General features: G+C 45.5%; 1 protein-coding gene across 25 annotated transcripts in view; it reads left to right on the forward strand.

Annotated features, from left to right (window-relative positions):
* ttn.2 (titin, tandem duplicate 2) overlaps positions 1–12,302 on the forward strand; it is a 176,830-nt gene that overhangs the window by 44,752 nt on the left and 119,776 nt on the right. For 21 of the 25 annotated variants that reach the window (XM_058617746.1, XM_058617865.1, XM_058617874.1 and 18 more), the window contains 20 exons: positions 428–709; positions 803–1,081; positions 1,173–1,451; positions 1,532–1,810; positions 2,148–2,435; positions 2,526–2,804; positions 3,060–3,341; positions 4,450–4,728; positions 4,822–5,103; positions 5,198–5,476; positions 5,913–6,200; positions 7,977–8,255; positions 8,371–8,652; positions 8,925–9,203; positions 9,305–9,592; positions 10,468–10,755; positions 10,893–11,183; positions 11,354–11,641; positions 11,765–11,875; positions 11,964–12,249. In XM_058617746.1, the coding sequence (XP_058473729.1) occupies positions 428–709; positions 803–1,081; positions 1,173–1,451; positions 1,532–1,810; positions 2,148–2,435; positions 2,526–2,804; positions 3,060–3,341; positions 4,450–4,728; positions 4,822–5,103; positions 5,198–5,476; positions 5,913–6,200; positions 7,977–8,255; positions 8,371–8,652; positions 8,925–9,203; positions 9,305–9,592; positions 10,468–10,755; positions 10,893–11,183; positions 11,354–11,641; positions 11,765–11,875; positions 11,964–12,249 (5,488 nt within the window). The remainder of the gene's footprint in view (positions 1–427; positions 710–802; positions 1,082–1,172; positions 1,452–1,531; positions 1,811–2,147; positions 2,436–2,525; positions 2,805–3,059; positions 3,342–4,449; positions 4,729–4,821; positions 5,104–5,197; positions 5,477–5,912; positions 6,201–7,976; positions 8,256–8,370; positions 8,653–8,924; positions 9,204–9,304; positions 9,593–10,467; positions 10,756–10,892; positions 11,184–11,353; positions 11,642–11,764; positions 11,876–11,963; positions 12,250–12,302) is intronic. The other 4 variants (XM_058617935.1, XM_058617944.1, XM_058617824.1 and 1 more) reach the window with 3 other exon arrangements.

Consider the following 12,302-nt stretch of genomic DNA (forward strand, 5'->3'; position numbering starts at 1 on the left):
TCACGTGAAGCTGAGTTGATTGGTTTGTTTCCATCCATCTGTTCTCATCAAACTCTCGATTGTTGAGAGCCTGTCTCCAGGCTCTGTGTCTTTAAGCTCCTCCCTCCAAAGTGTTTCACATGCAAGGCATGATCTTCCATCTTTACTCTTGTTGGTTTTCAACGTTATTTTGGAATAACCATCTTTCCACTGAGATGTTTGGTAGATCAGCCACCAGGAGGCGCCTGTTATTGGTCTAACATGAGTCAGATTGAAGGAGCCAAATCTATGAAGGTTAAAACAGAAACAACAAATACAAACACTTCAGTGAAGAATTATTGGGTTAATTTTGGGCTTGAGAACATTTGGATGGAAACAAACTGTAGAGATGAAAGTTTCCCCCTCGTCATCGTCTCGCGGTTAAACCTGTGTTTTTTTTCTTATTCAGAACCTCCGAAGTTCACGCGAACACCGACACGTTTGTCCGTGGTTCGTCCCGGTCAGAGTAAAGTGTTTGAGTGTCAGGTGACCGGAACACCTGAGATAGACATCTACTGGTTTAAAGAAGGCTCAGAGATCGTCCACAGCGATCGGTACAAGGTCTCGTTTGTTAACTCTGTGGCCACGCTGGAGCTCTGTGGGCCTGACGCCAAAGACAGTGGCATTTATTACTGCGAGGCTCGCAATGAAGCCGGCAGTGAGAGCTGCAGTATGGAGCTCAAGGTCAAAGGTCAGTGATTTACTTTGCGAGGCCACCATTTCTCGACTGAGTACGATAGTTCAGCTTTCAGATTAGTTGTTAATCTGTTTTCTTTTATCTCAGAACCACCATTATTTATTCGAGAGTTGGCTCCAGCTGATGTAGTGAAAGGCTCCACTGCCAGTTTGGAAGCTCAGGTGTCTGGGACAGGTCCGTTTGAAATAACATGGCACAAAGATGCTAAAGAGCTCAAACCCAGTGCTAAACACAGCTTCTCCCAGACGAGTGGAATGGTGGGACTGGATGTAAACAAATGTGACACTGTTGATGTCGGTGAATATCAGTGCACTGTTGCTAACGAGGTGGGAAGCTGTACTTGTAAGGCAATGCTAAACCTCAAAGGTCAGTCTGAACAGAATCACAAGAACACATTTGTATCTTTTGACGTGTTAAACGACGTTGGCGTAAACGTTTCACTGGGTTTCTCCATCAGAACCACCAACATTTACCAGGAAGCTGCAGAACACAGTCACTGTTCTGGGTAAAATGGCAGAGTTTCAGTGTGTTGTCCAGGGTTCTCCCACTCTCTCTGTACAATGGCAAAAAGATGACCACTGGATTCTTGAGGATGCAAAGATTGAGAGAACATTTGAGAACAATGTGGCCACTCTCAGGATTTCTGCGTGTGAGGTGACACATGGTGGGAAATATACCTGCCAGGTGGCAAACGAGGCCGGGCAGGATAAATGCTTTGCTGCCCTCACAGTGCAAGGTACAACTGTTCTTAACAATAACCATAAAATCTCTCCCTGTAGACCCTTTATGAACATTTGACTTTGCTCTGCGTTATAGAACCTCCTCAGATCACAGAGAAACCTGAGGTGATAAATGTCACGGCTGGAGATCCAGTCAGTCTTGAATGTAAGGTCACAGGTTCTCCTGAGCTCAAAGTGAAGTGGATGAAAGACGGTAAAGAGCTTCAGTCCATCAGGCAGCACAAGCTGATCTTTGAGAACAACACAAGCAGCTTAAAGATTCAGTCTGCTCAGAGAGAGGATGAAGGAGAGTACGTCTTTGAAGTGGCAAACCACATCAGTTGCTGCACCTGCAAAGTCAAAGTGGTCGTACTAGGTTGGTGTGAAAACTCATGAACTTCTGTGCTACATGTAACGTGTCCCAGTTGTCATAATTTTCCCTGACGTAAATAAGAAAAATAAAAATAGGCTGCACTTGTACGCAGATGATTTGTTACTATATCTTAACCAAGTATTGAACTCTCCTCCATTTTTTTTTGATATTCTTTTGGATTGTCAATTCTTTAAAACTTTAGACTTCTGATGCTACGTGATGCTTACCTTGGGTATGATGTCATTTCTGATTCCAAATTATGACCTCTGTGGCGACTGAAATTCTCTCTCAGGGACATTCTGAACACAGTCTCATCATTTCATTATTCTCCTGACAACAGAACAAGTCATTCCTCCAAGTTTCATCAAACCACTGGTAGACATGCAGGAGATTTTGGGCTCCTTTGTTCAAATATGTTGCAAAATATCGGGTTCCCTCCCGATCAGTGTGGAGTGGCAGAAAGATGGAGCCAAAATCTCTAGTGGTGCAAAACACAAACTCATCCAGCAGGACAATGCTGTGTTTATTGAGATTGAGCACCTCGAGATCTCTGACGCAGGATCCTACTCTTGCAAACTGACCAATCCAGCTGGGACTTGTCAATGCAGTGGATCCCTGATGGTCAAAGGTTAGACGGTGCTCTCCGGTATGACTAGTCAGGTAATCCTAAACACAAAGGTGAGTATTACTTTAACCTGGTCCGTCTTGTTCTCTTCAGAACCTCCAAGTTTTGTGACCCTGCCTGAGTCACATGTGGCTCTACCCAATGCCACTGTTCGCTACAAAAGCTCATTTAATGGAACCCCTCCATTCATGGTGAAATGGTTCAAGGACAACACAGAGCTCATGACTGGACCCACTTGTTTCACGGGGCTTGAGGGGCAGTCTTGCTTCTTAGAGCTCTATTCAGTGGGTGTCACCCACAGTGGAGTTTACTCTTGCCAAGTCAGCAACGATGCTGGCTCTGTACGCTGTAGTGCAGACTTGACGGTCAAAGGTTTGACATTTGTCTTTTTAAATTAACTCTCGTTTGACTGTTTTCGTCTCACACGTGCGTCACTGTTTCAAGCTGTGATTGGTTGTTAGTCATTGAAGCTTTGTCTGTATCTGTATCTGTGTTTTCTCCAGCCATCCTGCCTCTGCTGCTGCTAACTCCTCAGCTTATTCCACGTGCTCTGCCTTTCATAACCATCTGTCTGTGGCGTTCCTTCCTGCTTCCAGCTGCTAACATGTCTGTGTTTTGGCTTTCCAGAACCACCGGAGTTTGTGCTGAAACTCCCTGCCACTAAGTTTGTGAAGCAGGGAGCTTCACTCCGTCTGGAGTGTAAAGTCAGTGGCACAGCTCCTCTGAAAATGACCTGGTACAAACACGATACCAAGGTCACAGATGGGGGCAACTACAGGACATCCTTTGTTGACTCAGTAGCAGTCTTGGAACTGCTCTCCGCCAGCTTTGATGATGATGGAGTTTTCACCTGTGAAGCTCAGAATGATGCTGGCAGTGTCAGCTGCAGCAGCACGCTTTCTGTTAAAGGTTAGCCTCTCATTGATTTCATCATTCATCCCTTTGGTCTGACATTTTGTTCCACTGGCTTCTCAGTGTGTGGTTGAGGTTCTGGTTCAAAGTTGTGCTGCTCTGCTTAAAGCTGGTGTCCGTAACATTTTTAAAAGGATCAAACTGATTCCTTCACCTTTGCTCAAAACATCTTCCTCCAGCTCCGTGTTTTTTGGCATCTGTTAACAAAATGAAAACCTCCACTTACTTTAAAACACAAATCCACATCCAACTGACCAACTTTTTTCATCGTCCCTTTAGTTTATTGTTCCAACGTCCTTCAACAACTTCATCTCATCAGTTTTCATACATAAACTAAACCAATACCAATACACATTACTTATTAATCCTAACTCTAATTCCATCTGTCATCTACAACTTCTCCACCAATCTTTCCATCGTCTCCCAACAAACAAACAAAATCCTGTTGTTCCAACAGAAAAACACACCATCTTAGTGAATTCAACTGTTACCAACAAACACTAGATAGAATTACATTGTGCTTCCACAACTCACATGACAGGTAAGCGAGATTCATGACACTGTTAGAATCTCAAGAGGTTCTAGTACAACAAATTCTACAAGAGTTTTTCAGTATAACTGTTGAGTCACTTTAATTTATAAAGACCAACATCACAAACACAGTTTGCCTCAAAGGGCTTTACAGTCTTTACAGCAAGTGACACCCTCTGTCCTTAGACCCTCACACCAAAAACATTTAACCTTTACAAAAACAGGAAAAACCTCTGGGACGTTTAGCAGATGACAAAAAAGTCAGATTTACAAAGAGTAGAAACTTATAGTTCCAAACATCTTTCACAAGAAGTCCACGACTGTAGGTCAAAGTCCAAGAAATCATCTGCAGTTCAAAACATTGATAGCGCTGCCATTTTAGCTCCAGTTCTAACAACTGCCAACATTTCAATTCTTTAGACTTTATTTGCACAAACATCGTCAAACTCTCCATCGTACCTTTGGTCCTTTTTCGTCACTGACTTGTGACAATGTTATGGGTCTCAGCTTTAAGATTTTGCCATGGAGTCCTCTCCACGTGTTGGTCATTAACAGTCCCCTGATCTTTTTGTAGACCCCCCATCTTTTGTCAAAGTACCTCAGCCAGTTGAAGCGCTGAAGGGTAAGGACGCGAGTCTGTACTGCGAGATGAGCGGTACAGCTCCGTTCCAGATCACCTGGTTTAAAGACAAGAAACCTTTGATGGAGAGCAGGAAGTATAAGATGGTGAGCGAGGGCAGCTCGGCGACACTGCATATAATTGGGATAGAGCCTTTGGACACCGGCGAATACGAGTGCAAGGCGTCAAACAGTGTAGGAAGTGACACCTGCCAGACATCCGTTAAACTCAGAGGTCAGTAGAAATTGCGATAGTTTCAAATGAAAATCATTAGTATGAGATTTTCTTTTGTCACCCTGCTGAATTTGCGCTTTCTCCTCTCTTCAGAGCCACCGTCGTTTGTGAAGAAACTGTCAAACATGACAGTGATACTGGGAGAGGAAGTGACCCTTGTGGCCACTGTTAAAGGTTCTGAACCCATTACTGTGTCCTGGGTTCAAGATAAGGACCACATTCTCAGGGACGGTGACAACTGGAAAATCACCTTTGAGAACAACCAGGTCGCTCTTAAGGTCTTTAAGGCCGATGCAACCACGGCAGGCAAATACACGTGCCAACTCAGAAACGATGCTGGGAGTGTGGAGTGTTTCGCTAACGTGACTGTTCTAGGTTTGTAACAGTATAATTCTCTCTTTCTCTTGCTGCCGTTTTCTCCTGCATGTGTGATTAAAAACATGTTCTGCTCCATCTCTGTTTGTTCTAGAACCAGCAAAGATCATAGACAAGCCTGATTCTCTGAGTGTGACGGCAGGTGATATCGCCGCCCTGGAAGTCAAAGTGTGTGGAACCCCAGAACTTGTACCTAAGTGGTTCAAGGATGGTGTGGAGCTAGCCTCTGGAAGAAAATACAAAATCTCATTTTCCAGGATGATTTCCAGCCTGAACGTTCTCTCCGCTGAGAAAGTGGACTCTGGAGAGTACACCTTTCAGGTCATGAACGAGGTCGGGAAGGACCTGAGTAAAATCAATCTCACCGTCTTAGGTTGGTGTCTTCTCTGCACATGGAGTTTGATGATAAGTGTTGGGTAATTAGTTTTAGCCATAGTAAAAGCATTTGTTCAGAGGGAGAAGAACATTCTTGAGAGATTCTCCTGCCAGCTTCCAAGCCTGATCTCTCAATAATGTCCAATTAAGATCATGTGAAAATGCAGCAGGACAAACTCCAGATAATACACAGCGAATGTCCTGCCTCCTGAATCAAGCCAGGCTCCGCCCCCTTGCCTAGATCTCCTGAGGGTCCTTCAGCTGCAGTGCACATTCAGTGAATCTGTTGCTCGGTTGTCACATCCAAACTCTTGAAAATATTTGGACCAAATTCTGCTCACATTATTCTAGTTCAGGTTTATCCATGTCACCTCATCATGATATGTTTACTTCATGTGTCCAGACCTCTAACCACCTGCTTCCCTCCACATCAGATAAGATCATACCTCCAAGCTTCTCCAGGAAGCTGAAGGACTGTAACACAGTTGTTGGAGAGGCTGGAGAGATGGAGTGCAAAGTTTCAGGCTCACCACCTTTTACCATCTCATGGTACCATGACGAGGAAGAGATTCAGAGCGGGCCGAACTACGAGATTTCATTTAGCGAGAACAGCTGCATGCTCAAAGTACCCACACTGAAGCTGACAGACTCTGGAGTCTACAAATGTAGAGCTGCCAACAAGGCCGGATCCAGTGAGACCACAGCCGCCCTGGTGGTCAAAGGTCAGTAACAGCCAGACGTTGATCATTTGATATTTAGCTGCGACTGTGTTTGTGTTTGAGCTGAAACATTGTGACGGCGAACCTATGATATGATACTGGATGAGTGATACCCTTCAGATGGTAAGTGAACAGGCTCTTGACATTTCAAGATCCATTTCAGCTCCACCTCACAACTTAGACCAAGTCTGACTCCATGGTATTAGTTTACTTAGAGCACCACCTGGTGGATGTAATTAGGTAATAATTCACAAGAAGTAATTTGGAACATCTGGAACCCCCTATGGCACATATGTCAGAGTCAAGGCCCGCGGGCCGGATCCGGCCCGTGAATGAGTTGTCTCTGGCCCGCGGGATGATATTTAATTACTATTAAAACTGGCCCGCAGTATTATGTGCCCGCAGCACCATAATACTACAAATCCCAAGATGCATTGCGAGTGCATTGGCGCGTACCGAGTGCCCGCAAGCGAGCGCGATCCCGCGTCTTCTCTTCATGAGCAGCAGCACAGTCACAGTGGAGGACTAAACATCGCCGTCAATTTTCATCTCCCTCTCCCCCAAAATGGCAAGGTAGAAGGTAGACGCTGAACACAGGGGGTTTCAAGACAGGTGGGAGACAGAATACATGTTCACCGAAGTAAAAGGAAAGCCTGTGTGTCTTGTGTGGAGACAGCGTGTCTGTTATGAAATAATATAACTTAAGAAGGCACTATGAAACAACGAAACACACAGACGCACAGAAAGACAAATCTTGCCTAAGAAATGAATGCAACTGTTTTGCACTTTTTCCAAGTTTGCACTAACTTTTCTAATTTTATTATAAAAGACAGTCATTGGTGAGGATCAGAGCAGCACACTGATTTGTTTTTAATGCATGCTGTTTCATTTTTGCATTTATCTCGCCATTGAGCTTTGAAGGACAATTACATTTTGCTGTTTACCTGTTAAAAAGAAGAAGAAGAAAAAACGTTTTCAATTTGTTACTGAAAGAGCCTTGAGAAAATATTGCAACTGATTTTATTTCTGTTTTGCTTAATTTAATTTAATTTAATTTAATTAAATTTAATTTAATTTAATTTAATGATTAATGTTAAGTGCAATATAGGCTGTGTTATTGGTATTGGTTCAATATGTGCAATAATTGCGAGTTTTTTTTTTTTTTTTTAGAACTTTTTATTTATTTCACATAAAACACGTAAAACACATGAAGATGTATACAAAATCACACCAACGAAAATACATATAAACATGATAACAAATAAATAAATAAATAATCCAAAAAAACAACACACACATAAAATGAATAAATTGCGAGTTTTAATAAACATTGAACCAGCCCGGCCCTCCACTTGTACCATTTTTTTTTATTTTGGCCCCCCGTGTATTTGACTTTGACATGACTGCCCTATGGCATCTAAACAGAAGCCAGGATGAGTTAGGGTTAGGGTTTGGATTGCTTACGATCACTCCAGACATCACACCAGTGCTTACTGGTTGCCATTATCTCCTTTGAACACATGAGTCCTTGATGTGCAATGACTCGGGATAGAATTGACTGGGAAAAACCCACTTGTTGGATCCTTTATTGCTCTGGGATGGAAGGAGGAGGAGCTTTCAGAATGGTACAGCTGAGTCATGGTGCTGTGATGACATCAGCCACCGAATGCAGCATCTGAAGGAGGTGGAGCCTGATGTTCATTATCGTTGACATCCCCGCACAAAACATGTACTGTGTCATGGCTCATGGAGAATTCATGATGTTTGATCTTTACCCAGAACCTCCATCATTCGTGGTGCCACCACAGCCCGTGGAGGCAATGCCCGGCTCTAGCGTGACTTTCTCAGCTATGGTAAAAGGCAGCTCGCCTCTTAAACTGAAGTGGTTCAGAGGAGCCAAGGAGATTGTGGCAGGACACAACTGTGTCTTCTCGCTGAAGGAGAACCAGGTCACTCTGGAGCTCCTCAACGTGGACAGATCTCACGCTGGAGAGTACACATGTCAGATCATTAACGATGCAGGGAAGGAAAGTTGTCCCGTTCATCTCACTGTCAAAGGTCAGTTTTTTAGCTGTGACCCATTGACATACACACACCTCCACGCTGAAGGTATAAGTGGTTCCTTGTCTGTGTCTCTGATGTAACTGGACATTGTGTTTGATGTGTCCCTCAGAACCTGCTGCCTTCTCCAAGAAGCTGAAGGATGTCTCAGTCGAGAAAGGGAAACCGTTGACTCTGGAGTGTACATACACGGGAACACCAAAGATCACAGTGAGCTGGTACAAAGACGGCCAGCAGATCTTTGCTTCTTACAAATACAACATCACCACGACTGAGAGCTCCTGCATCCTGGAGTGTCTCAGCACGGACGACAAGGAGGCGGCAGGACAATACAGCTGCCAGGTGTCCAACGACGCTGGACAGGACAAGTGCGAGGCAGCCGTGTCCATCCTTGGTCAGTTCCACTTTTTAAACCTTTGGTCTCAGTAACATTTATACGGATTTTACTGTTGTGACACAAACTAAGATAGGCTAATCACAACTGATCCCATAGAGATGCAGTTAAAGAGCTATGCTAGGCTAATTTTGAAAGACTTCAGATGTTTTGACACAAACAAAGCTAAGCTAGCTGGTAATTGTTGCTGAGGTGCAGCTCAGAACCTTTATAACCTTGTGATCAGCTTCACAACATGACTTGGTTTCAATTGTTTCTTTTTGTCGCTGCAGAGCCACCGTACTTCCTGGAGCCTCTGGAGCCCATGGAGGTGACCACTGGAGACGCCGTGTGTCTGAAGTGTCAGGTGGCAGGAACTCCTGAGATCAAAGTATCCTGGTACAAAGGTGAAGGCAAAGTGCGGTCTAGCCCCACCTGCAGGTTGGAGTTCTCCAAGGGCGTCGCCTGCCTGAAGCTCAGCAAAGCCACAAAGGCCGACATTGGAGAGTACAGCTGCAAGGCGGAGAACCGCATTGGCTCAGCCTCCTCCACCGGCAAACTCAATGTGCTGGGTAAGAACCCCACGCCATGTCTTCGATAAACTACTTATGCTTGACTACAGTACTTGTGTAGTACTTCATTTCACTTCCTGTCATGTCTCAATCTTCTGCAGAAGCCAAAACGCCTCCAACCTTCCCCAAGAAAATCACCAGCCTGCAGCAGACCGAGGGTCAGCCGGTCAGGTTCGAGTGCCGCGTTGCCGGCTCCTCGCCGATCGAGGTGTCGTGGTTGAAAGACGGCGAGCCTCTGAGAGAAGGAGACGAGTTCTCCATGTTATACGATGACAACACAGCCGTGCTGCAGATCAGCTGCGGCGAGATGAGGCATTCTGGGGAGTACACGTGTGTTGCCACCAACAGCGTGGGCTCGGCCTCCTGCAGAGCCAAGCTCACTCTACAAGGTGCGTGAAGTCCGGATGCCACATGTCCGTCTGTCAGGTTCTGTTTCTTCTGTTAAGGTTGATGCAGATTTTCTCAACTTTCTTCTTCTTCTGACTCGAACCTCACTTTTCTAATCAACACAACAAATCATTTCACTCAGAATTATTAGCTGGTGAACCAGTCTATCACTAACCAACCCGTCTTTGACTGATTTCAGGTCTGTACACAGTTCAATTTTAATGGTTGGAATCTGTTTGCTAATGCTATCCAGACTGGTTTGAAGCAGTCATGACGTCGTTAGCTTCAAATGTTAGCATACCTTTTCTGTTGGTTTATTTCTTTATTTTCGGGGTCCGTTTTCTTTTGGTCTTTGTTTTAGATGCACCTCAATTTTGTAGCTTTTCGTCAGCACAGATAACGACTTCCACAGAAAAGCTTTGACCACAGGGTTGTATTTGCTGTAGCCTGCTAATGCTAACTTTTCCACACTTACTGACTCCAACTTTTAAAGCTTAATGTTCACTGTCACTAACTATTAAATGTAAATATAAATTGTCCGTATTCCAACGTCATCTGGTTTGTATCATAAACGTTCAGAAGATACAAAAATACAGACATTCATCACTATTGTTACTAACAATCAAAAACCATGTTACTAACTCAGTAAACATTATGACTCAAACAAAGAACACATCACTAACAGCATTACTAACATCTTACATTGGTCTTTAAACTCACATGGGTCCAGAAACAAAGGGAGATAAAAGAGTTGGTAAATAAACACAGAGAAACATCTGTTTACTGACATTAATTCTTCTGAACATGTCTTTGTTGTTGTCGTCGTCTTCTTCTCGTCTTCTTCTCGTCCTCCTCCCACTCGGTCACGGACCTGCAGAACCACGGTACCCTCCAGTATTTGACAGGAAGTTGTCACCACAGGACGTGACGGTGGGTGACAGCGTTGAGCTGGAATGTCACATGACTGGCTCCGCCCCCATCAAAGTCACATGGTCCAAAGACCACAAAGATATCCGCTCTGGCGGGAATTATAAGATGAGCTGTGTGGAGAACACGCCCCACCTGACCATCGTGAAGGCAGATAAATCAGACACGGGCAGATATTTCTGCCACGCCTCTAACGACATGGGGAAGGACTCTTGTTCCTCTGACGTCACGGTCAAAGGTATTTTAACCCAGGCCACGCCCCCATATCACCTCAGCCCTCTCTTCATTAACACCGAAGCCCATTCACGGGGCGTTTCTTTGTGTGCTGAATCATCAGCTTCCTCTTCTCACTGCTGCCCCCTGTCTCGTTTTCAGAACGTAAAAACCCGCCAATGTTCACCAAGAAGCCGTCGGAGCACATCGAGGACACCGAGGGCAAACTGGTGAAGATGGAGGGACGACTGACTGGCTCGCAGCCCATGTCCATCAGCTGGTTCAAAGACGACATGGAGATCCTCAGCTCCGACAAGTACGACATCAGCTTCAAGAGCAACGTGGCCGTGCTGTGCATCAAGAGCTGCCACCTGAGTGACAGCGGCAGGTACACATGCCACGCCTCCAACGAAGCTGGAAGAACTTCCTGTGATGTCACCGTGGGAATCTCAGGTTGGTTTTAGTGAAACTTCATACACTGGCAATACAGACAATGGTTCACTTCTCACTATTTATTGATCGACTTTTTGCCAATATATCTGAAGAGCTTTCCATCCCCTCCCTCTCTCTGCCTCTCTCTCTCTCTCTCTCTCTCTCTCTTTTTGTCTCTCTCTCCCCTGCAGAGGCTAAGAAGCCTCCGGTCTTCGACGTTCCGCTCAAACCGGTGACGGTGGACGAGGGCGAGAAGCTGAGCCTCAGGTGTCACGTCTGTGGTTCCGCTCCTCTGAAGATCCAGTGGATGAAAGACAGGAAGGACCTGACGTCGGCCGGCAGCACCAGGATCAGCTTCTCCGACGGGACTGCCTGCCTGGAAATTAGCCCCGCCTCCAGACATGATGCCGGCGATTATCTCTGCAAGGCCACCAACGACACAGGCAGCGAGTTCTGCAAAGCCAAAGTCACGGTGAAAGGTGAGGAAACGTCATTCAGGTCATTTAAAGTCACTTCAGAGTTTCTGGGTCTTCGGATCAGAGCAGTTTGTCAGTGATCAAATGATATTTGCGTGTTTGGAAAATGTTGCTGTTGTGTTACAGAGAAACCAGGAGCAGCTCCGGCTCCCGCCGAGGCTCCAGCCACAGCTCCAACCAAAAAACTGGACAACCTGTTCTTCATCGAGGAGCCAAAATCTACCCACGTCACTGAGAGTGAGACTCACACACAACTCACACATCACAACACACCACATACAGTTCCACACACAGTCACCTGAACCCTCCACCTGCTTGTCCTCAGAGGGAACCGCCACCTTCATTGCCAAAGTGGGCGGCGACCCCATCCCAAACGTGAAGTGGATGAAGGGGAAGTGGAGGCAGATCACACACGGTGGCCGGATCTCCATCGAGCAGAAGGGTCAGGAGGCAAAACTGGAGATCAGGGAGGTGACCAAGTCGGACTCGGGTCAGTACAGGTGTGTCGCCTCCAACAAGCACGGAGAGATCGAGTCCAGTGCTGACATGCACGTGGACGAAAAGAAAGGGGAGGCACTTCTGGAGGGAGACCTGCGTGCCAAACTGAAGAAGTGAGTTTGACGTTAATATGACGGTTACAAAGTTACACAAGGTTCATCTTAAA

The sequence above is a fragment of the Solea solea genome, chromosome 2 (genome assembly GCF_958295425.1).
Source record: "Solea solea chromosome 2, fSolSol10.1, whole genome shotgun sequence".
Classification (NCBI taxonomy): domain Eukaryota; kingdom Metazoa; phylum Chordata; class Actinopteri; order Pleuronectiformes; family Soleidae; genus Solea; species Solea solea.